Source organism: Lissotriton helveticus, chromosome 5_1 (assembly GCF_964261635.1).
Source record: "Lissotriton helveticus chromosome 5_1, aLisHel1.1, whole genome shotgun sequence".
NCBI classification, from domain to species: Eukaryota; Metazoa; Chordata; class Amphibia; order Caudata; family Salamandridae; genus Lissotriton; species Lissotriton helveticus.
The window spans coordinates 1,788,918,511-1,788,942,092 of NC_136065.1; the positions used below are offsets into that span (position 1 = coordinate 1,788,918,511).

The 23,582-nt window shown below is 48.1% G+C and overlaps 1 protein-coding gene across 2 annotated transcripts in view; it reads right to left on the bottom strand.

Moving 5' to 3' along the window:
• TLK2 (tousled like kinase 2) overlaps positions 1-23,582 on the bottom strand; it is a 1,564,653-nt gene that overhangs the window by 429,482 nt on the left and 1,111,589 nt on the right. For both annotated transcript variants that reach the window (XM_078645098.1, XM_078645097.1), the window contains 2 exons: positions 8,096-8,187; positions 7,855-7,944 (listed from right to left, as the gene is read on the bottom strand). In XM_078645098.1, coding sequence (XP_078501224.1) covers positions 7,855-7,944; positions 8,096-8,187 — 182 coding nt within the window. The remainder of the gene's footprint in view (positions 1-7,854; positions 7,945-8,095; positions 8,188-23,582) is intronic.

Genomic DNA, 23,582 nt, shown 5'->3' on the forward strand with positions numbered 1-23,582 from the left:
CACAGGAGAGGAGCAGGATAGGGGGTGTACTCACCCCAGGACAGGGACCCATTGGTCCCTTTCCTCACTCTACCTGTAACGCCCCTAAATTTAGTATTTAGGGGCACCCTGAACCTTTCTTCCTCAGATCCTGATTTCAAAACAAGGATGAAGAACATGAAGAAGACCTGCCATGCAGCTGCTAACAAGAGGAAGACACCAACTGACTTGGCCCCAGCACTACAGGCTTGTTGATCCTTGAACCTGCTCCTGCTAAATCCCGGTGTCTCCTGCGGACAGCAACCTCGAGAACCCCAGAGGACCTACCTGCCTTGACCCTCTTAGAGAATGGGACTCCGACGAGCAGTGGTTCTGCTCAAACAGCAATACCCCTGGTGCCAGCCAGGAACCGCGAATCCAGCCCCCTCTGCACCCACCGAGCCCGGCCTGTGCCCGAGTGGACAAAGACCCTGAGGACCTCCTCCCCGGCGATTCAGACCTGTAATCCAGTGCCCAAGCACCCTCCTCGAAGACCCAGATGATGCCTGCAGCCTCAGAACCAGGGTCCACTCCAATCGCGACGATCAGAGGGTAAGATTTCCCGACGTCAAAAGACACCCCTGCACCCGGTGCCCCGCGGCCCCCTGTGCCGTACTCTGGGGTGCCTACCTATCCTCTAAGATTCCAACGTACCCCTCGAAGTGTTGGTCACTCCTGAAGATCCTCCGTCCCCGAGCCTGCAGCCTTTGTCCACTTTCCAAGATCTCCATTGAATAAAATTGAGCACCCGACGGCTCAAAAGCACCCTGCACGCAGGAGGTCGGGTGCCCCTGGCAGTGCAACCTTTGTCCTAACCTACTTCCCCTGAGCAAGTGACCAGGAGCCCAGCTCCCACAGCCGCGTGGCCTGCTTGCCAGCCGCCACCAACTGAAGGCCCCCTGTCTCTCGTTGGATAACATTGGGCATAACTACCTCTGCACCCGGCTGCCTCTGTGCCGCTGAGGGTGTACCAACTGTACCTACCTGACCCTGGTAGACCCCTGAGTCTATGCCCAGAGATTAAAGCTAGCAGTCGAGTACTTACCTAAAAGCCGATAACTCACTTTTCTTCCATAGGCTAACATTGACTGGTTTCACTTGGAAATTCTTCTAAGGGTGGAGTTTTGGAACATTAAAATATTCATCTAAAATCAGCCGAACAACGAATTCCGATTTACTCGCCTCTTATTAGGGGTGACCACAGTGCTGCATCTTGTAGCCCCGTACTGACCCTGAAAAGTAATTGTTGATTTTTGAAACTTACAAATATTCTTTAAAAATCGTGCCAACGACAAAAAAGTAATTACTTGCCTGTTTTAGATAGATGTTCCAGTGCTGAACCTAGGAGCCCAGCACTGTATTACAGACTGTGGTCTCTGTACACACTGTACCTTACTTTGGTCGGGTATATACAGAGTCACTTTCTTACAACTCCTGCATGCTGGCGTCATTCATCTCCACATGGATTTGTCCACATGAGAAAAGACACGTGCAGTGCCTATATAGGTGCCAACCTAGCGTGGTGACATCAGTTTCTTTTCGCAACTTTCCACACCAGGATCGTGGAACCACTAAGATCACTTATCACTGGTGTGGAAAACTAGGGCCCTGAAAGGGAAATAGCATTGACCCTAGAAATCTATTCGCAGCGTATGGAGCATGGATGGGTTGGTAAGGAATCTGAGGCTAGATAGACTCTCTACCAGATAAGGCGCTACCAAAGGTAAGTAACTTATTCCTCTGACGGAGACTTCTAACCTCAGATTCCTTACCCCTACTAATCGATATCCAAGCAATACCTTCCAAGAGGAGGGTCCGCAAAACAATTTCACACTAAAGAAAAAGATACTTACCTTCAGTAATGCCTTAACTGGTAGAGACCATTTCTTTTCAAGACTTTCATGCCAGATGTGCGGAGCTATGAAGAACAATGGAGACTGAAAAGGATGAGCCCAGTCCCTAGATATCAGTTTGCAGTGCGGGGAGGATGGGTGGTTCGATAAGGATTTTGCGGCTAGTAATACTCTCTAACAAGTAAGGCGTTACCAAAGGTAAGTAACTTGTTCATCTGATAGAGACTTCTAGCCGCAGATTCCTTATCTTTGAATAGATACCCAAGCAATTCCATCCCCTGTGGTTGGTCTACGGACCAATTTTAAACAAGGAAGTCCTGCAGGACTGAACCGGCCAAGTGCCCACCCCTACAGACTTGAATGTCCAGACAGTATTGTTTGGTGAACGTTGCTGCCTGGCAGATGTCCAGGACTGGAATTTCGCTAGCTAACGCAGTGGTCGCAGCTTTAGCTCTGGTAGAATGAGCTCACAAACCTTCTGGACGTTGCTTCTTGGCCAATGATTTTAATGCAGAGCATGACCCATCTGGAGATGGTCCGCTACTGCACAGTCTGGCCTTTCTTCGCAACAACATACCCCACAAAGAGTTGGTTGTCCACCCGGAACTCTCGTGTGGGTCAGGGTAGAACAACAAAGCTCTTTTTGGGTCCAGACTGTGTAGTCGGTCCACTTCCTCAGACGGCTGGGGAGGAGTGTAAAAGGTAGGCAGAGTGATGGATTGGCCTAAGTGAAATGGGGTAACCACTTTCGGTAGAAAGCAGGCCCCTATGATAAGCACCACTTTCGTCAGGATAGACCGAAAAGTAAGGCGGCGTAGATGACCAGCCTGCAGCTCACTTAATCTATGGGCAGATTTACAAGGCACAAGGAAGGCTGTTTGAATAGTTAGAAGCCTCAGGGGTCAATTATGAAGCAGCTTGAAAGAAGCACACAGCAAGAAAGTTAATACCAGATTAACGTCACACTGAGGCATCAGAAATGGAGAAGGAGGGAAGAGATGAATAAGACCCTTTAGGAACCTATGGACAATAAGGGGTTTTAACAGAGAGGGTTGGCAGCCTAAGAGAAATGACTCAAGTCCCATCTTAAAGGCTTTAATAACGGGGATTTAATTAATGATAAGGGCTATTTTGCAAATCGGCTGCAATAGCAGCAAGGTATAATCGTATAGCAGTATATGCCAACCTTTTAGTTTGTAAATGCAATAAGTAATTATGGTTTGTACTTTTGCATGAAGAGGGTTGATGTTTTGTTTATGACAGAATATAACAAATCTTTTTCATTTAGCCGCATAACATTGCCTTGTTGTAGGTTTGTGAGCTTCTCTTAGAATATCCATACATTCTTGAGGTAAATTTAAGTATCCAAATTCTAAGATTTCAGGAGCTAAATTGCAAGATTCATTTCCTTGGCATTGGGATGCCTTAGTGTTCCTTGGTCTGTGTGAGAAGGTCCTCGTGTGGAACTAGAGATGGGTCCAACAGTGTTGAAAACCATGGTTGGCGAGTCCAAGTTGGAGGTGTTAGCATCATGGTAAGAGATGTCTGCCTGAGTTTCCTGATCACTAATGGAAGTAGTAGGAGAGGTGGAAAAGCGTATGCAAATATCCCCTGACCAGTTCATCCATTGAGCATTGCCTTTGGACTGTTGGTGTGAATACATGATTGTGAAGTGTGGGCAATTTGCGTTTTGTTGCTAATAGGTCTATTTGTGGGAACCTTCATTTTTGAAAGTATGGTGGAAGAACCTTGGGGTGGAGTCCCTATTCATGGACTTGTTGATGCGCCCTGCTTACAAAGTCTGCAATTTGATTGCTTGTCCAATGGGACATGTTCTACTCGATGGTGAACGTTGTGATATATTGCTAAACTCTATATTTCTGTGCTAACAGACAATTGGAGTGTGTGTGCACCCGTCTCCCCCGTTTTTGTAAATAATACATAGTTTTCATATCGTTCAAATCAGGACAACTTTGTGTTGTAGGTGAGGTAGGAAGGCTTTCACCGATAGGTTTGGTTTGATAGGTGAACAGCTTGCAGCTCTAGATGACTGATATGGATATCCTTGTGTTTGGACTCTGATACCCCCGAATTGTGAGGTTTTGGAGATGTTGACCCTAACCTATTAGGGAAGCATCTGCTGGCAGAATTATTTGGGTAACTGGTGTAAGAAAGTGCCAGTTTTTGCATGGTTGCCCCCCACTTTTTGCCTAATGTTGATGTACTTTGACTGGGTGTGCCCTGGGTTCCTGCCAACCAGGTACCCAGGGCCTATGTTCTTTCCCTAAACTGTACTATTGCAAAATCCAATTGGCAACTCTCTGGCCACATGTAAGTCCCTTGTAAAAGGTACCATAGGTGCCAAGGGCACTGTGACAAGGAAAGACCCCGAAAGGCTGCAGGACTAATTGTGCCACTCTTAGAGGCCCTGTACCTTTACACACACACACACACACACACACACACGCACTGCCATTGCAGGCTGTGTTTTGGTGCAGAAGTAAAGAGTCAACATGGCGCACATCACTGTGTGCCATGCCTAAAATGCACTGCTCTGGCACAGGCAAGCCACCCCTCTAGCTGGGTGCACTATACCAGTGGCGAGGGTACAGGTGCATGTGCCCTGAACCCCTACAGTGTATAAGTCTTCTTAGACATTATAAGTGCAGTAATACCATAAAGAGTAAATGGTCTGGGAGTTTGTCATTAAAAACTCCACAGCACCATAATGGCTTTACTGAAAACCGGGAAGTTTGATATCAAACTTCTCAGCACATTAAACCCACTCTGATGCCAGTGTGAGATTTCATGAAAAATGCACTCAGGGGGCATCTTAGAGATGCCGCCTGAAAAATGACCTACCGCTAGTGTCCTGGTTGAGTGGCTGCTCGCCAGCTGCCACCACCAAAAAAGTTTCTGGACCCCAGGGTTGAAAGCCTGTTGCTCTCGGGGTCCTAAAACAAAGCACATCCTGGGTCAAACTGCCAAGCCTTGTCCCCCAGGTAGGGATGGGTCCACAAAGGGGACGCTTCAAAGGCTTCCTCCCTTTGTGAGCTACCCAGCCATTTGATGCTCCCAGCAACTGACCACCACTGGTTTTGACGCCCACTTTGGGTGAGAGAATCAGCAGGAAAACCAAGTTAGGAGGAGAGGTACGCCCACCTATGCCAACCCCAACCCTCAGATGTAGGAGTCAAGGTGAAGGACAAATCTCAGTCCCCACCATCTGGCAGATGGGGTACTCAGCCAACCACAGTGAGGTTTATGCTCCCTCCCACTGGGGGTTGGCATAATAGGGGGTGTGCCCACTCCAAGGAAGGGACCCATTGGTCCCGACCTGTACCAACCTGTAAAAGCCCATACATTTAGTATTCAGGGGCAATCCTGAACCTTGCCTCCTCAGACGAGAAGAAACAAGAAAAAGAAGGACCAAAGAGCTGTGCTGAAGAATGAGAATGACACCAAGTGATTTGGCCCCCAAGCCCTTCCGGCCTGTGCCGACCTCAACAGCTCCAGTGAAATCCCGGTGCGTCCTGCAACCAGCAACCCCCAAGAATCCGGAGGACCTGCCCTGCCTACCCAAACCAGACTTTGTCTGCTGTGAGCACTGGATTTGCTCACCGACAGACTCTGGCTCCAGCCAAATCTGGGAATCTGCACCACTCTGCACTAAACGCCCACGGCCCGAGTGGCCCAACACCACAAGGAGTTCTCCCCGGCAATCCTGACCTGGGATCTGGTGATTCCAGACCTACCTCGAGTCTCCAACCGACACCGGTAGTCCCTTTTTGGAGGACCTCAGCGACCGGAGCCAGTAAGAACAAGCATTTGCAATGCACTAGGTCTCGCATTTCAGAGAGTTTAAGCTATGGGCATTGTAAATGACAATGCCTTTTATTTAGGTTTTAAAAACAAAAATAAAAGGTAATTGTTATTTTCAATGCCAGGCGGCTAATTAAAAGAACAAGGGCGGTCGCTAAAGTAAAAGCAGACTGCGCTGCAAATAAAAAAAAAATTAGTGCTTACCGTGTAACGTCACAAGTAAAGGATCCAGTCCTCATGGAAGGTAACAAATGGCGACAGGGCGGTAACAAGGAGGGACTATCAATCATTATCAATCATAAGCAAACATTTAACAAGGACAAAGACACCAGCCAATCAAAAATATGAGCAGAGTGAAGCCGAGGCTTCCACAGCATACTCGACTACTGCATGCCTTGTAGAGCGAGCAGCGCATGCGAGCTGCTGGTAGGCTCGACCTAAAACCCCGACGCCAAAAGACACCCCTGGACCAGACGTCCCACGTCCTTGGGTCGCCAAACGGACAATCTACTGGCATCCCAACTTACCTCTCCCACCAGTGGTTGCCTCCACAAGATCGTCATCCTGAGCCTGCAGTTTTTGTTGCAACCGGAGAATCCCCATTGAAAACAACAGGGCACCAAATGCCAAAACAGCATCCTGCACCCAGCCGCTCCAGCGCCGCTGTGGATGCACTTTATGGGCTAACTTGAATCCCTCTTTGACCGGAGTTAAGTCAAGGAGCTTTGCTCCCACAACCTTGTGGCCTGCACGTGAGCAGCCACCAACCGTAGGTCCCCATATCCCCCATTGGATAACATGAGTCTCAGCACTCTGCACCCGACCGCCCTAGTGCAGCTGAGGATGCTTTGAAAGTACATCCTTGGCCCTGGGAGAAACCTGGTTCTAACCACTAGAAAAACAACTGCCAAACCGAAGTACTTTGCGTTAAGTCGATAACAATGTTTGCTCCCATAGGACTGCTTTATTGTGAAAATTGTTTTAAGTGTGGAGTTGGTTTGTGTTAAACCCTAAGAAACTGTAAATGTACAAAAACAATTTACTTACCCTTTCTCTAGGAAACATCCCAGTGTGATATCTAGGCACATTACACAGAGTAGAAAAAAAATAATTAATAAAGTAATCTGAAAAGTAATTGAACATTAATTTCCACTGTATTCAAAGTATTTACCTACCTGTAACAAAATCATTTTCTTCTTCAGCTTGCTTGTATTGTTCAACTTGCCTTGAAAAGTATCATTTACACTTACCTGTGCCAGGCTTGATTGGTTCTAGAAAATAAATATAACTAAATAATATTTTTATACAAACAAATTGGTCTGAGTTCAGTCTTGGGAGTGTGTGACATCATTTCCTGCCTGAGTGTGTACAACAAATGCTTAACACTACCTTCTGATAAAGCCCTACTGCTCGCCCACACAACCATAAATAGAGAGTAAGGTGCTATCTACTTTTACCTACCTTTGTGGTTTCACTGGACTCTGTGCAAACTAGAACTCATTTTGGTACAGTATATACAGAGCCAGCTTTCTACACACCCTAATTCTAGTAGTGAGACAAATTGGTTTGTCCTGCTGTAACAATTTGCACCGAACAATGACAACAAATGACTCTGGCTTACTTTTGTACCAATTTAATTCTCTAGTCATTACTTCATAATATTTCTATTCAATTCCTTAAAGGATAGTTTGACTCATATTCCTCAGTGTGCAACTTGCATGTTTTTAGAAAATATTTTCGATAAAATGCCCAGTAGCTTAAAGTTCTTTATAGCTTAACATTATGGTGTTCTACCCAAGTCATACACATTTTCTTTGCACAGATGTTGCTTCATAGGCAAAGCTACAAGGATAAGATATGGTTGTCTCAGCTAAAACCAGTTGAGCTCTTTGGTTGAGTGAACTACTTATGTATATATTTTTTTTAACTCCACGCTTTTTTTTGGGCATCTTAACCATTTTTCCTAAAGATGCCTATGCCTTATCAGTCAGGCTACCAACAGCAACCTACAGAAACTACTTTCCGTCTGTGGGTTGTGTTGTTTGGTAAGTCACCTGAGCTGTGACTGAACGTTCAATAGACCCACTCTTCATAGCTCTAAAGACACTTCGGTTCAACGCACACTTCATGCAGCAAAGGGAAAAAGTTGTTAATCACTTACGAGTCTGTGTCGAGTGAGAAGTAGTCATAAAGCTTAACTATCCGAGGATGGTCTAGCTCTTTGTGAATTCGGTATTCTCGACAGGCATGCCTAAAAAACAATAACCTAATTCAGTATCACAAACAGTAACACTTTCTTAACTGTACAAACACCCAAAAAATAATACACTGTGGTGTATGTTCAAACCTACAACACAACCTTCCTATCAAGACAGTAATGTATTGAGCTCTAGGTTTCTTACTTGTGATAATTTTCTTTCTTTTCATCCCTCCAGTTTTTGTTTAACTGATGAATTTTCACAGCAACATATCTCTGTTCTGTTAAATCGAACGCCTGGGGAAAAAAAGACAACAGCTTCAGCATTATCAAAGAACTCTACACACAAGCTGATGTGACAGAATCAGGTCTACTAGATGATAACTGTGCCGGTGCCTCATCACACCCAAATCTAAGAATCAGCATTGGTTTTCAACTCTTAGTGGAAATAAAATGAGCAACATATAGGATTTGTTAACCATAAATGGAATGAATAAACTGTAGCTAATAGCAGAAAACCGCAAATGTGTTCTGAAGATTCAACTGTTAGAGTAGCTCCAGATACAATGACACCATGAAAGAGCAATCACTCACCTGTCAAGGGTTAAGTGGTCACCATCCTCACAGTCATTCCTTGTTGAGCCAGGAAATAGTCATAAAACAAACACTAAACACAACCAAAGCCAGCACAGTTGAAATATTTTGCTGTCCAATATCTAGAATCATTATGGGATTTACTAGAGTGTCTTGAGTCTTGGATGGTGCAACATTTAAAAAAGAAAATTCTAGTTAAGACAGTACTTTGCAGTAACTGGCTGTACTTGCCAGTAACTGGCTGTACTTGCCAGTAACAACTGTGCTATCTCTACAAAGTAGTGTGGGTTGACAATTAGCACCTGAATTTCAGCTCGTTTGGCATATTAGAACATTTGGGGCCCGATGTAGGTCGCCAAATACCGGTCGGTAACGGCCGATTTCGGCCGTTACTGACCGGTATTTGAAGATGGAGATGTAGGGGCATGTTAAAATACAGAATCGGTAATTTTCCGATTCTGTAAAATACTGAATCGGTAAAATTACCGATTCTGTATTTTGACATGCAGGTAGCACTGCAATCAGTGCTACAGGGGTCTAAGAATTCGTTATTTACCACCAACTAGAAGTTGGTGGTAAATAATGAAAACCCTTTCACCTGGTGGCTTTCCTTTCTTTGGTATCACCACAACTGTGGCCAATATCTGCTCTATTGGTAAAATACCATTCTTGAGGGCTGCTTTATACATGGGTAGGATGTGCGGGCCACTTTCGAAGCTACTCACTTGTAGAATTCTATGGGGATTCCGTTAGGGCCAGCCGCCTTATCCAACTGCAAGTCTCCCATAGCCCCTATTATGTCTTCGACGTGAGTTCTTTGTCCAACGCCTCCCTGTCTACATCGGTCTTCGAACGAGGACGTCCCTAAGGAGTTCCTCGCAGTCTTCCCCCGTTCTGGTAGATGCTGATTTATATAGAGCCTCGTAATGGTCAGCAAATGCAGAGGCTATTTCCGCTCCCATCGTTTTGGTCTCCAATTGTGGAGTTGTTATCCCTAAAACACAGCTTCTCTCTTTGTCCCTCTTTTCTAACCATGCCAGCAGTTTGTTAGACTGATACCCCACCCTCGTATAACCGCCTTTGGGTCGCACTAGCATGTTTCTTAGCTGCCTCTTCTACTATGTCTTTTAGCTTTTTGTTTGAGCCAAATCCAATGTCTAGCCTGCTGTGGTGTACCACTGTCTCTCATGGCTTCTCCCTACAGTTGCAGGATGTCCCTTTCTAATATGTCATGCTAGATACTCTGTTCCTTCTTTCTCCCACCCACAAGGCCCTGCACATAACCTCTCATCACCACCTTGTAGGCCTCACACAATGTACAAACGGATTCAACTGTACCAACATTGTCTTCAAAGTATTACGTCGTCCGTACTCCTATTTTACAACTAATCTGCTTATCTTTGAAAAGCCAGGGGTTCATTCTGGGTGGCAGTGTGTAGTTCCTTACAGCTCCTTTTGTAGTGTAGTTCCTATATTCCCAATAGGCTCACTTAATTGTGAGTGCCAGCTAGCTCAGAGGTCACTAGAAACTTTCTCGAATTCACAAGAATGGATTAGTTTCTGACAACCGCATAAACCTGACAACTTCACTTCCCCAAGATAAAACTGATCATCAGAGTCGTGGAAACAATAGATAGATATTTCACTCAGTCAATCGTGCATGCTTCGTTTCACCAGAGGTGAGGAGAAATAGATAGACGGGCGTTTTCAATAAAAAGGTTTTATTGAACAGTGTTCTTTCTCGAGCATAAGAAATGAACTGCTACAATCGTAAAACTGGTTGCAAAATATAATGCATACAGTACAAAGAGTAGACTAAAATAATACTGTAAGAGCATTGTATGGTTCCTAAACCATAGATAAATACATACATAAATAACATAGGCTAAAAGTACTCAACTGGTGCTTCTAAAATACGCCTACCCCGATGTACTTAACCTAAGCTTAGTACGAGGGAAGAAGTGAGGTGTAGCATAAATATAGTATTCTTTTGCCAAGAATCTGTCCAAGATTTCTCTTAGGGTCTAATCAGCTCCATACCTTAATTTGGAATGGAGAAGGTCAGGCTCAGGACTCGATTTCCCAACAACCCGCAAGGGTAGCTTGGAAACACTGGAGCTGGATTTCTCGGCAGGAGAAAAGACACAGACTCTCTCAGTGCGTCTGCTGGAGGGTCGGCTTCCTTCGGCACTTGCTGTTGCAGGATGCGTCGGGCAAGTAGATAGTCGAACTGCTCCAAACCACCGTGTGTTTGCTAAGGCAAGTGTGGGCATATTTATACCTTGAAGTTGCCGAGTTTGACGTAAAGGTGGATTTAATAACGTCATTAAAGACTCAGTTCTTTGAAAACTCCATGAGTTCTTGGACAAGTCAGTTCTGGAGCAAGGGAAAATCCCTAGCTGCTGAAGCAGAGTTTTCAAAGAAATCGTTGTAGATTTTCGGAACTAGTGGAAGTAGCCCTGCCGTATTTGCACTGCATAAGCTATGACCAAATATGGTTATGATTCTTATCCCTATATAAGGACATAGTCGGGAAATTTACAATAGTGTCCTAAAATGGTTCACAACACTTTCAGATGGGTTTCTAAGGGTGAGTGGTCAGAGAATCCCATTGCCCTGTGCACCGTCCCGGTAAACCACTATGCATGTACCTCCTGTGTCATCTGATAGTCTAAACGGGAGTAACCTCAAGGGAGGCAGAGTGAAATGTATATTGCCTGTCTTCTGGGTTGTGTAGGCGCCAAAGGTCAGCTAGTCCCATTGCGCCTGCAAAGTCCATCAGGGGGTCTTGTGCCCTTTCTCGGCCCACCGTTGATATTCTATCCAGCCCTGGATCTATTGCGGCATTCATGTCCCCACCCATTATTAAAATGCCCTCTGGTAGGTCTAATAGCAGGGCCCCTAACTCCTTCAACGTGTCAGAGTGTAATCGTGGTGGTACATGTATTGAGCAAATATTTATTACCTTGCCATCCCACTTCCCAGTGAGGGCTACGTATTATGCCATATTTCACCAGGAATGAAGGGCAAAGTCGTGCGAAGCAAGATCCCAACCTCTTTCGGTCCAGTGGTGAAACTTGCATGATCCACTAACTTGCACCCAAACCTGTCAAGTGCCCTACAGGTTGTGCCTTTAAGATGGGTTTCTTGGATCAGGACTATATCAGGACTCTGCCTACGGAAATACTGTAGCACCACAGTCCGCTTAACTTTGTGTCCCAGCCCATTGACATTCCAGGTCAGTATCCTCAGTCCTGACCCTGTGGCAGCCCTGACATGGGTATATGGTTGGTCACTGGGACTGCATGCTTTATAAACTTAATAAACTTGTGTACCGGCTGTCCTATGTTTGTGAGGAGGCTGTTCTGCCCCGAATTCCCCTTAAGCATGCCTCGTCTTCTATCTAACCCCAGCAGGTTCTCAACAAATAAAACATTAGAACTGTGCCAAATCTGTGCTGGCCACACCAACATTGGGTCCCCAGCCAATAGCCCCCTGCCGCCCTGCACAGTGGGTTAAAAACCACCCACCCCTCAACTTGCAGGGTGCCTGTCTCCCCTTAGTAACAAACCCAACTGGGGTCAGCCCAACGCCGGAGTGCCCTGCTGGTCTAACCCACTGCCCCATCAGTATACTTGTCTTAGGTGTCAAAACATTCTATAACAAGGCACATACATCAATATTGCATCATTTTAAGCCATAAAGAGGAAACCCAAATCTTTTCTGCACACAAGGTCTTCATCTGATAAGCTACCATTTGTCTTAACAAATTTTTTTTGCAGCCTGAGCGCCCTTCTTGATCTTCCAGCTTGGCTTTACAGTACCTGGTCGTCTGCGTTAGCTCTTTGACGTGCTTCTGAAGGTCCTTTGTCTCCACCACCAGTTCCGTCGTACCTCCACTTCAGTCACTCTGTCCCTCATGTTGCGAAGGTCTGCCCAGAGGAGGGATACCTCCGTCGTCACAGCGTTGATCTTTCCTGCCACGTCAGTTTTAATCCTTTGTATAACAGACATGACAACCAGCAGTGTTAGTTCTTGATGTTCCAATTCTGGGGTCCCTGTGGGCGACCCGGAAGCAACTGCCCCCTTCATGCTGGTCATTTGGTCCCTGGGCACAGCATTCTTGTCCAGTTTAGTCAGCTGGGGCACACAAGGACCTCTGCCTCCAGTCATGGCCACAGTAGCTTGCACACGTAGGATCTTCTCTTCAGGCATGGGGACCAGTAGCCTCTAGTCGTCTCTGATCATATGGTCAGTCAGTCCTTTACTGGGGGCAATTGCCGGCCCATCAGAATACTTTATGGGACCCCCTTTCACCACTGGGCACCAGCTCTCAAAGCGCACCGCTCACCCTTTCCGCTTCCAGACATCGCCTACACGGAACCGTTATATGGGGCCTAGGGCATGAGGGCTCATCAATTGGCCAGGCCTCTCATCCGGCTTCACCAAGATGGCCGCACGGGGCCAAGCCTGGTAGGACCAATTCAGTAGCACCCTCTCCAGTGCAAGCCTATTGTGCCCCCCGCCCTCGCCTCTATGGGGGAAGCCGCCTGTTCGCCACTGCTTACTAATGAATTGTTGTGCAGAGTGTGCAGGTCCGAACAACCACACGGCCGCTCAGAGTCCCTTAGGGCTCGGGGTACCCTACGAGTCCGCTCCTCAGTCTCCACAATTCTGGCCGCCTCGCAGCTGCATAGCGTCTCGATCCCCCGGTTGCTCCGACCAGCAGCAATCCCAGCAGCAGAACACACCCTCGGACGGGGTAGCGGGCCACCTCCTCACGTTCCGGTCGTCTCGCTGCTCTTCGGCTCAGCAATTCATGCCCGGGGATGACGTCTCGCCAGTAGGCCCCTCGCCGCGCTTTTACCTTCTCGAAATCGACCCGGCTATTTCAGGGTCGAATCATTGCCTGGACTACCTGTGAGGTATAAGACCTCGTTAACGCTCCTTTTCCGGATGTGTGTTACGGATATAATAGGGATAATAGGGTCAGGCTGGCGGAGCCGCTCGATCAAGCGCCCATCACGCCCCGCGACAAGCCACACTCCATGGCATATTCCTTTGTGCCATGCATACAACCCATTTCCCTGGCATAGATCAGTTACCCCTCTAGCTAGGTGCACTGTACTAGTGGTGAGGGTACAAAGCATGATCCCTCTACCTCTAGTGTCTAAGTCCATTTTTAGACATTGTAAGTGCAGTGCAGTCATTAAGAGTATATGGTGCTGGGAGTTTGTCATTGCAAACTCAACAGCACCATAATGGCTACACTGAAAACTGAGACGTTTGGCATCAAACGTCTTCAGCACCTTAAACCCACACTGATGAAGTGTGGGATTTAAAGAAAAATGCACACAGAGGGAATCTTAAAGATGCTACCTGAAAAACAGCCTACCACTAGTGTCCAGGCTGACTGGCTGCTTTCAGCTGCCAATGAGCAACAACAAGACATGTTTCTGGACCCCGGGGTCGACAGCCTGCTGCTCTCGGGGACCTGAAACAATGCACATCATGGGACGAGGTGCCAAGCCTCCTCCCCAGGATGTGCAGCATCCACGAAGGGGAAGCTTCAAAGGCTTGCCGCCTTTGTGAGCTTCTCAGGCCACTTGCTGCTTTCAGCAACTGGGCCCAACCTTGTTTCCTCAGACAAGAACCTGCAAGAAAAAAATGAAGGACTGAACTGCTGTGCCGAAGCTAACAAGAGGAGGGCGCCCACTGACTTGGCACCAGCCCTACCGGCCTGTCCCCACTTCAAACCTGCTCCAGCAAAATCCTGGCGTGCCCTGCAGCCTCATGAAACCTGGAGGACTTGCCTGCCTTCAATCCCAAAGATTCTGTCTCCCGTGAACACCGGATCTGTTCAAACAACAGATTCCAGTTCCGCAAGGATACAAGGGTCTGCACCACTCTGCACCGGATGCCCACGGCCCGAGGTCGAGTGGCCCACACCAAGAGGAGGTCCTCCCGGCGATCCCGGACCTTTCTCATGCCTCCAGCCGACATCTGTGGCCTCAAACCGGGAGGTCCCCCCTACCGCGACCAGGAGCTGGTAAGAAGATCCGACCCTAAAAGGCAACACTGCACCGGACGCCCCACGGGCTTGAGTGGCCCAACCAACGGTGCTTAACCAACCCCCAAGATCCCAACTTACCTCTCCAAGTGGTGGTCGCACCCAGAAGACCTTCGTCCCCAAGCCTGCAGTGCTTTTGCAAACTGGAGACTCCCAATTGAAAGCTACAGGGCCTCCGACGCCAAAACAGCACTGTGCATCCGGGGTGCCACTGAGGGTGCATCTTGTGTGCTGGCCTAAACCCACATTTGCCCTGAGTTTAAGTCCAGGAGCTTTGCTCCCACAACCCAGTTGCATGCTCTTCAGCAGCCACCAACCGAAGGCCCCCTACCCCCCATTGGTTAACACTGAGCCTCAGCACTCTGTACACGGCCGCTCTAGTGCAGCTGAGGTTGTAACAAGAGCGCATGCTTGGCACTGGGGGACCCCTGAGTCTAACCCCAGAACACCAACTCCCACAACAAAGTACTTACCTTTAAACCAATAACACTATTTTCCTCATTAGAAATACGCTTTTACTTACCTGTTTATCCAGGATCCAGGCATACTGCACTGTGTAAGAAAAGTTATCTCAATGTAACTTACCTGTAATTTTACAAAAAATCCTATACAAAGTATATGTACTGTATTCTGAAAAGCATTGCATTACCAGTAACACTACTGTAATCAAATCAAAGTATATTTACAATTCCAATTCAAACTGTATATTTACTGCAAAGTATTGATCACTTAACTGTGCCGGGCTTGCTTGGTTCTAGGAAATAAAATAAAGTATATTTTTATACAGAAAAAATTGGTCTGAAGTTCAGTCTGAGAGAGTGAATTCATTTGCTGACTGAGCGTGTACAACAAAGGCTTAACACTGTCCTCTAATAAAGCCTTACCACTCGACCACACTACCAGAAATAGAGAGTGAGGTGCTATCTACTTTACCTCTGCCTACCTTTTGGGTTCCACTGGACTCTGCACACTATACCTCACTATGATATAGTATATACAGAGACAGCTTTTTACACAGACTAGGTACAGCTGTTACAGATGTCCAAATGAAATATCAAAGCAAACACAAGGAGATGATGGACGGAGTGCTGGAACTTTTCAGACACTCACCCCCAGTCTGAGATCTGAGCTGAATCTATCTTCGGTCTTTAGCTCACTCCACCACCTCAGTTCAGACCCAGCTATATGTAAATCAGTCTTGACCCTGTCCTCATGCGAACAGTCCAACTCGGACTGCCAAGCCAGGTCTTCCCTGAAACAGAAACAAGAATCCTAGGACCGGTTTCGTGTTAACACCCCTCCTCAGCCATGCTAGCTTGAATCCAGTGGTAAAGTGAGCAAGAGACCCACGTCTAGCCATACCACGCAAACTTAGGACGAACGAAAAAGTTATTTACCTTCGGTAACGATATATCTGTAAGAGAAATATATTAGTTATAGATACCTTACCTTTTAATTACTCCCAGGCGTCAGAATGGATCCGGAGAATTTTTCTTCTTCTCAGTAGTACCCCTGCATGTCAGTAGGTGCCGTTGGTCGACTCCGTGTTAGTCGTTGGCGTCATGATCACCGGAATGACATTGCGGTATCTACTTAAGACGCAGCCCCTGCGTGCTGACGTCAGTTCTTTTACACAACATTCCACGCCAGAAGCACAGAGCCATGCAAGACACTGACCACTGGTGCACAAAACTAGGGCCCTGAAAGGGAGTCCCTTACTCTAGAGAAGTCAGTTCGCAGAACGGGGAGGATGGGTGGGGCGGTAAGAAATCTACAACTAACATATGTCTCTTACAGATATATTGTTACCAAAGGTAAGTAACTTGTTCATCTGAAAAAGACTATTTGTTATAGATTCCTAACCTCAGAATAGATACCCCAGCAATACCAACTCCAGAGGTGGGTCTGCAAACTAAGTTCACACCAGAATGTCCTGGAGAACTGAAGGGAAAAAGAAGCCGTCTCTCCGGACTTGACACTTGTGTAACGCTATATCTGTAAGAGACATTAGTTAGTGATAGATTCCTTACCTTAGAACATCCCCAGGCGTCAGACTGGATCCGTAAAGTTTTGCTCAGCAGTACTGCTTCGCGTCAGTAGGTGGCATCCTGAGGCTCAGCGTCTGTCACTGGGGTCGTCAGCGCCGACATGATGTCATGGAGGATACTTAGGCGCCACCCATGTGCGCTGATGTCAGTTCTGTACACGACTTTCCGCACCAGGAACGCAGAGCCATGCAAGATATGACGTCGGAGTACTTAGACACCGCCCTCGCGCGCTGACGTCAGTTTTGATACACAGCTTTTCCGCGCCAGATACGCAGAGCCATGATAGAACCAACACTGGTGCCATGAAACTAGGGCCCTGACAGGGGATGACCGTAACCCTAGATATCGGTTCGCAGAACGGGGAGGATGGGTGGGTCGGTAAGGAATCTAATACTAACTAATGTCTCTTACAGATATATTGTTACACAAGTAGTAACTTGTGCATCTGAAAGAGACACGTTAGTGATAGATTCCTTACCTTAGAATAGATATCCCAGCAATACCAACCCCGGTGGTGGGTCTGCGAACGACAATACACCAGAAAGTCACGGAGCACAGAACGGCCAAAGAAGCAGTCTCTCCGGACCTGCCAGTCAAGGCAGTAGTGCTTGGTAAATGTGCACAGCGAGGCGCACGTAGATGCCGGACAAATGTCCTGCAAGGGGACACCATGCCCCTAGGCGGTGGTGGCCGCAGCAGCCCTGGTCAAATGGACATGCAGTCCCACAGGAGGCTCCTTCTTGCCCAAGGAGTAACATGCTTTGATGCACAGAACGACCCACCGGGTGAAAGTCCGTTTGTGAACGGCCTGACCTTTTTTGGCGTCCACGTAGCTGACAAAGAGCGGATCATCCACCCGGAACTGCTGTGTACACTGAAGATAGAATGGGAGCGCAGGTTTTGGGTCCAGACGGTGGAGCCTCTCTTTTTCTCTGGAAAGATGCGGAGTCGGAAAGAAGGTGGGCAAAGTGATGGTCTGCCCGATGTGGAAGGGTGTGCCAACCTTTGGCAAGAAAGAAGGACGGATCATCAGAACCACGTTGTCCGGATGAATAGAAAGGAAAGGAGGCAGAGGGGATAGGAACCAGGAAAGCAGTCTTTAAGGTGAGAAGACGCAAAGGACAGTTATGAAGGGGCTCAAAGGGAGCGCACATCAGAAAAGTCTAGACAAGATTCAAGTCCCACTGAGGCATTCTGATGGGCACGGGTGGAAACGTATGCGTAATGCCTTTAAGGAAACGGTTAACAACCAGGGACTTGAAAAGAGAAGGCTGATCTGGAAGCCGCAGAAAGGCGGAGATGGCCGATGTGAGAAGTTGGCCTGATACATAGTGTTCACTAGAATAGTGAGCACTGCATATCAGTCCAAACAACCCTTATTGATGTTTGGTTGTAAGTCAACCTGATAGACCAGCTATCCTAGTAACATGGACACGTGCAGTCTTTAGGCTAAACTCTAGAGGGCGTGTTAAGCCAGCTGTTTTACCATCACATATACCCCTTGAACACCAAGTGAAAGGACACCACACAAGTTGTTATGAAAAATAAAGTATATTTATTTATAACAAGACTACCCTGGCTCTTTATGAGACAGGGAGCTAAGCACACAACAAAACTCTGAAAGAAATACTTAAAGTCGCACAATTTACACAAATGCCCGAGGGGCACGAAAAACCATATACTATACAAGTGGAATGCGAAATACTAGCAGGTAAGTAACTATTCTCATAGGCTTTAGAATCGCTAGGACTGGACTACTGAACCTTTAGATTGCAAGCAGGAGGCCTAGGGACGTCGTGTGCAGAGTGGGAACTCTCACGCGTAAGGCGGGAAAAAGTCTATGGAGGCTAGTAAAAGCAAGGTTAGTGTTTTCGGGCGAACCCGACTAGGTAGGTCAAAAACGAAAGTGGATCTAGACACTTCGAGAGTTGGTCTACGCTGGAGCACCGGAGTACTCGGTTTACCTAGCCCAGGGGCTGCGGCTGCATAGGGTTCAAATGTCGTCGGATTCCTTCGTTGATGAACCAGGAGCCTGAAGGAAGAAGTTGCTGGCAGGCGACCAGTGAAGAAGTTCTTGGGGATCCAAGCCTGGATCGGAGAAGAGGAAGACCTGTAAGCAGAGGGGACCAAGTTCTGAATCACTAGCCAGTGATTTAGGTGGGCACCAGAGTGGCACCGGACGAAGTCACCTCAACCAGGTGAGTGGGCGCTGCTGGGCTCTGCAGTCTCTCGGACCAGGAGGCGATGTCGGCGACCAGGATGGAGGTGCGAGCTGTCCCACGAAGATATCTGCTGTCGACGTCGCTGGACCCAGGATTGGGGCAACAAGTCTTGGCAAATGCAAGCCCACGCGGTGGACTTAAAATGGCGTCTGGAGTGGACCAGGAGGGTCCAGGGCGCTCCTCTGTTGGAGGGGAGCAAGGGCCAGTCTGGAGCAACCAGACCAGCGGTGGTTGTCGTCGAAGTTCGTCGTCAGAGGGCCACTAGCCAACGGGCAAGCGACCTGGACAACGCGGTAAGCAGCAAAAAGCAGAAGGGCCCCACGCAGATCTCGTGGATGCAAGGGGGCTGAACTTCAGTGCTGGAGCTGCTCAGGGTTGGGGCTTCTCTTACCCCAAAGCACTCGGTCGAGGGTCACTCGGGAGTCGTGCTGGGCAAGCGTCGTGCAGTCTTGAAGATGGCCGGTCCCTCGAGGTCTCGTCACACCCACGGGTCTCAGCTGGGCTGAAGATGCAGGTAGAGGTCAGAGGTGCCAGGGAAGCCGTTTCTCGTCGAGCTGGGCAGTCTTGATCCGGAGGAGAGACTTACAGCAGACCGCGATGCTTGGATGGTGCCTGCTGCTGCAGGGTGACTACTCCTTAGTCACAAGGGAGAAATCTTGAGAAGAGTCTTGAGTTCCTTTCGTGGAAAGTTGGTTCAGGATTCAAAGATGATCTAATTTGGAAGGGGGCCTGCTCCTACCTTTATCCTGCAAAAGGGGGCTGGCACGCGACTACGTCCTGCCCTATGGGTGGGACTAGGAAGGGGGGTGGTTACACCCCTCTCCCATGCCGGGCTTTCCCCAGCTCAGGGGCTGGTGTGCCCCTGGAACTGGTTCAAGCCGGCATATGCACAGTGAGCACCGGGGTGCCACTTGCAGTCACCTTCCTCTAAAGCCCTGCCTACCTAGAATACACAAAATCCTGTCTGGGACGGTGCTGGCACCGCCCCTGGCAGGAAATCTTTTGTCCTTGCCTCCCGCGCTGGGAGGACTCCCAGCAGCAGGACTGGGAGGACTCCCAGCAGGAGGACTCCCAGCAGAGACTTGTGTCTCGGTGGCAGAATCCATCTTGTGGAGCTGAGGCTATGTCTGACTTTAACCGGGGTTACAGGTTACCAACATGTCGTGTCCCTCTCGAAGGGTGGAATGCTAACCCCGTCGCCAGAATTGGCGAGGGGTTAGTATTCCAATTCGTATGACACCTTACTCGACATGTTTTGATAATGTGATACCAAAGTTAGCATATGACCGCGAGGTACATAATGCACTTAAGAGTATATGGTATAGCGTTATCATGGAACAGCTATTAGGACTTGGTTCCGCAAGCTGCAAACGGGCTCAGCTCATGCCAGAGCACCATTTCACATTATTCCACGCACTCTGCCTTCAGGATTGTTAAGGCCTGCCATAGGAGTGACTGATAGGAATATATGTGTCCATTTTAGGGTTAGATATAGGAATACTATATCTAAAGCAAAGGGTGATTACACCACCTTGCCCCAGCTGTCAAGCAGCCAGTTGTGTCAGTTTTGGATGGCCAGCCAGGGGTGGCATAATACATGCTTCAGCCCCTGGTAGGCCCTGGGTACACCTATGCCCTGGGTACCTAAGGTACACTGTACAGGGACTGATAAGGTGACTCAGTATCCAATTAGATATGTACCTAAGGTACATGGAATCCATTTTACAGAGAGAGCAGTAGGCCTGGGGTCCTGAATAGCAGGGCCCCAGGTCAACTAATTCAGAAAACCAGCAAAACACCAGGCAAAAAGTTGGGGGCAACCATAGTCAGGGATCTACCTTCCTACATAACCCCCCCCAAACGAAAGGAGATAAGGCTACCCTTGACCAGGTAAGCCTATATTGCCTAAGTGGCCATATAAGGAAGTACCAGCACTGGCATGGTTACCCCCTATCTCATGGTCCACTAAGCAATCCCTCCCCCTAAGGGTGTCTGAGGGTCTCCACCATAGGGAATCTCTACCTGTGGTGTGTTTTGGCAAAGTAAAAGGCTGGTGCTGAGATGGAGTACTGAAGTGAGGCTCCACTAATTTTGGGCTCAGCTTCCTCCAATCATTATCCACCATAGAGGCCTTTCTTTCCAAGACTGAGTTGTGTTGAGCTCTCAGGGTCAACCTCTGGCTACCTACAGCTGGAGGCTGAGTCCCTCTGGTTGGCTTACTGGAGGGACAGGTCAAGTTTGGGGCCCTCAGGTCCCAGGTTTGGCTGTGCCCAACAGTGTCCATCTGTGGGAGTTCCCTAACCAGGTTTAAGGGGGATCCCTCAGGAGTCTGTTTTATTTTCACTTGGCTAGGATTACTAGCTTCAGTGCCCTTAGTCTGCTGATTGGGAAGTTCTTTTGGACAGGGGGCCCTTTGGGGTCCACCACTGGCCTCCCTGACCTCTACAGCCCTGGGCTGGCTGCGGCAGGGTAGAGAGGGGCAGGTTACCTGCTCCAGACTGGGTCCCACCTTGGAAGGGTCCACTGCCATCAGGGGTTCTGCCAGGCTAGGCCTGACTACCTCTGGGGCAGTTTCTTCACAAGGGGTCAGATCAGTTCCCTGAGGAGGCTGATCCTTTCCTAAAGTCTGGTGGAAGGGAGATTTCTCTTCCTCCTCAATGCTCTCTGTCTGAGTGGAGTGATCCATAGTTTCAGGCTTCACAACACTATTATCTGTCTGAGTTTGAGCTGTGGCCATCACAACTCTACCAACCTTTTCAGGAAGGGACTCAGTTTGGGTATGGGCTGTGACCATCACAGCCCTGCTAACCTTTTCTGGGAAGGAAGCTGTCTGAGATTGGGCTGTGACTGGCACAGCCCTCCTGACCTGTTCAGGGAGGACATCTTGCACTGGGGCTGTGGCTATCACTGCCCCACTAACCTTACCATGGAGGTTCACCATTTTAAAATGGGTTTCTTGCTCTACCTCAGCCCAGGCTGAGATCTCTAAATCATTCCCCAGTAGGCAATCTACAGGCAAGTTTGATGACACTGCCACTCTCTTGGGGCCAGTGACACCTCCCCAACTGAGATTTACCACTGCTATGGGATGATCTCTCTGCACTCCATCAATGTTGGTCACCTGGTATGTGGCTCCAGGAAAAAGTTGCCTTGAGGGGACTAGGCTCTCAGTCACCATGGTGATGCTAGCCCCTGTATCTCTATAGGCCTCAACTTTTATACCATTGATGAGGGGCTCCTGTCTGTACTTGCTCAAAGTGTTAGGACAAGTAGTGAAGTTGGCAAACCCCATGCCATTTTCACAGACAAGAGTATCTAAGTCAGGGGACCTGGTTAGGCCAGAGTCCCCAGGAACTCCCAAAGTAAATGCACCCAAATTCTCGGTGGCACTCCCACCACCTGGGGGATTACTACTAGTAGTAACAGGAGGCTTGGAAGTGTTACTTGGAGGTATGTTCTCCTTATTGTTGTTGGCCTGTGGGCAACTGCTATCAGTTTTGTAATGGCCTACCTTTTTGCAGGTATGACAATAAGGTTTCTTTTGGGTATTGGAAGGAGTCTGGGACCCACCCTTGTCAGAGGATTTTTGGGGCCCTGGTGTGGTTTGATCTGGAGATTTATTCCCACCCTTCTCTTGAGGCTTGGTTGATTCCTTTTTCTGGTCACCACCTTGGTTCTTAGGCCTAATCCTGGTTCTGACCCATTTGTCTGCCCTCTTACCCAATTCTTGTGGAGAGGTCAGATCAGAGTCTACCAGGTGCTGGTGTAATAACTGGTTCTGACAATTATTTAAGACTTGCTCTCTCATAATAAGATTATACAATCCTGTGAAGTCAGTAACCTTGCTACCCAGTAGCCAGCATTCCAAAGCCTTAGTGGCACAATCAACAAAGTCAGCCCAATCCTGAGACTGAGTTTTCTGGGTATCCCTGAACAGCAACCTGTACTGCTCAGTGGTTAAGCCAAACCCATCAACCAGTGTATTTTTCAAGACTTGGTAATTGTTAGCATCCTCAACTCTAGTAGTGAGGAGCTTATCTCTACCTTTGCCTTCAAAGGAGAGCCACAGTATAGCTGCCCACTGACTCTGGGGGATGCACTGGACAGTGCAGGCCCTCTCCAGAGCAGCCATCCACTTGTGGATGTCATCCCCTTGTTTAAAGGGGGGCACTATCTTACTCAGGTGTTTAGTATCTAAACTCCTTTCTTTATCTCTTGGGAGATTGCTGCCACCAGTGGGGACTACCCCACTCATCTGCTGCTCTCTAGCAAAGGCAAGCTTCTCTTTGGCCAGGGCAAGTTCTTCCCTTTCAATCCTCAGATTAGCCGGTCTCATCCTTGCTTCATGCTCTATTCTCTGAGGGGAAGTCAATCTCCTCCGGGGAGAATTCCTTCTCCTCTGAGAAGAGGCATTAGAGTGTAGAGATCTATTGGAGTCCCTAGAATGAGATCTATCTCTTCTAACTCCAAGGTTAGGCCTCATTAGGGTCAGCACTGGGGGTCCCCCAGCTCCTTCCCTAAATAGGTCTAAGTTGGCCCTAGTAAGTCTGCTGACTAACTCAGACCTCTTGTCTGCCTCATCCCCAGAGAGTTCCTCTTGATCTTCCTCCTCAACTGCATTTTCAGTGTCAAGGAGGTCTGGATCACCACTGGTACCCTCTAAGGCTGGCATATTCCCATCTACATGAGAGGCTTTCCTAGCATCATATGTCTCTAAGAGACCTATTAGAAAGGGAATGGTGGGGTTAGACCCCTGTT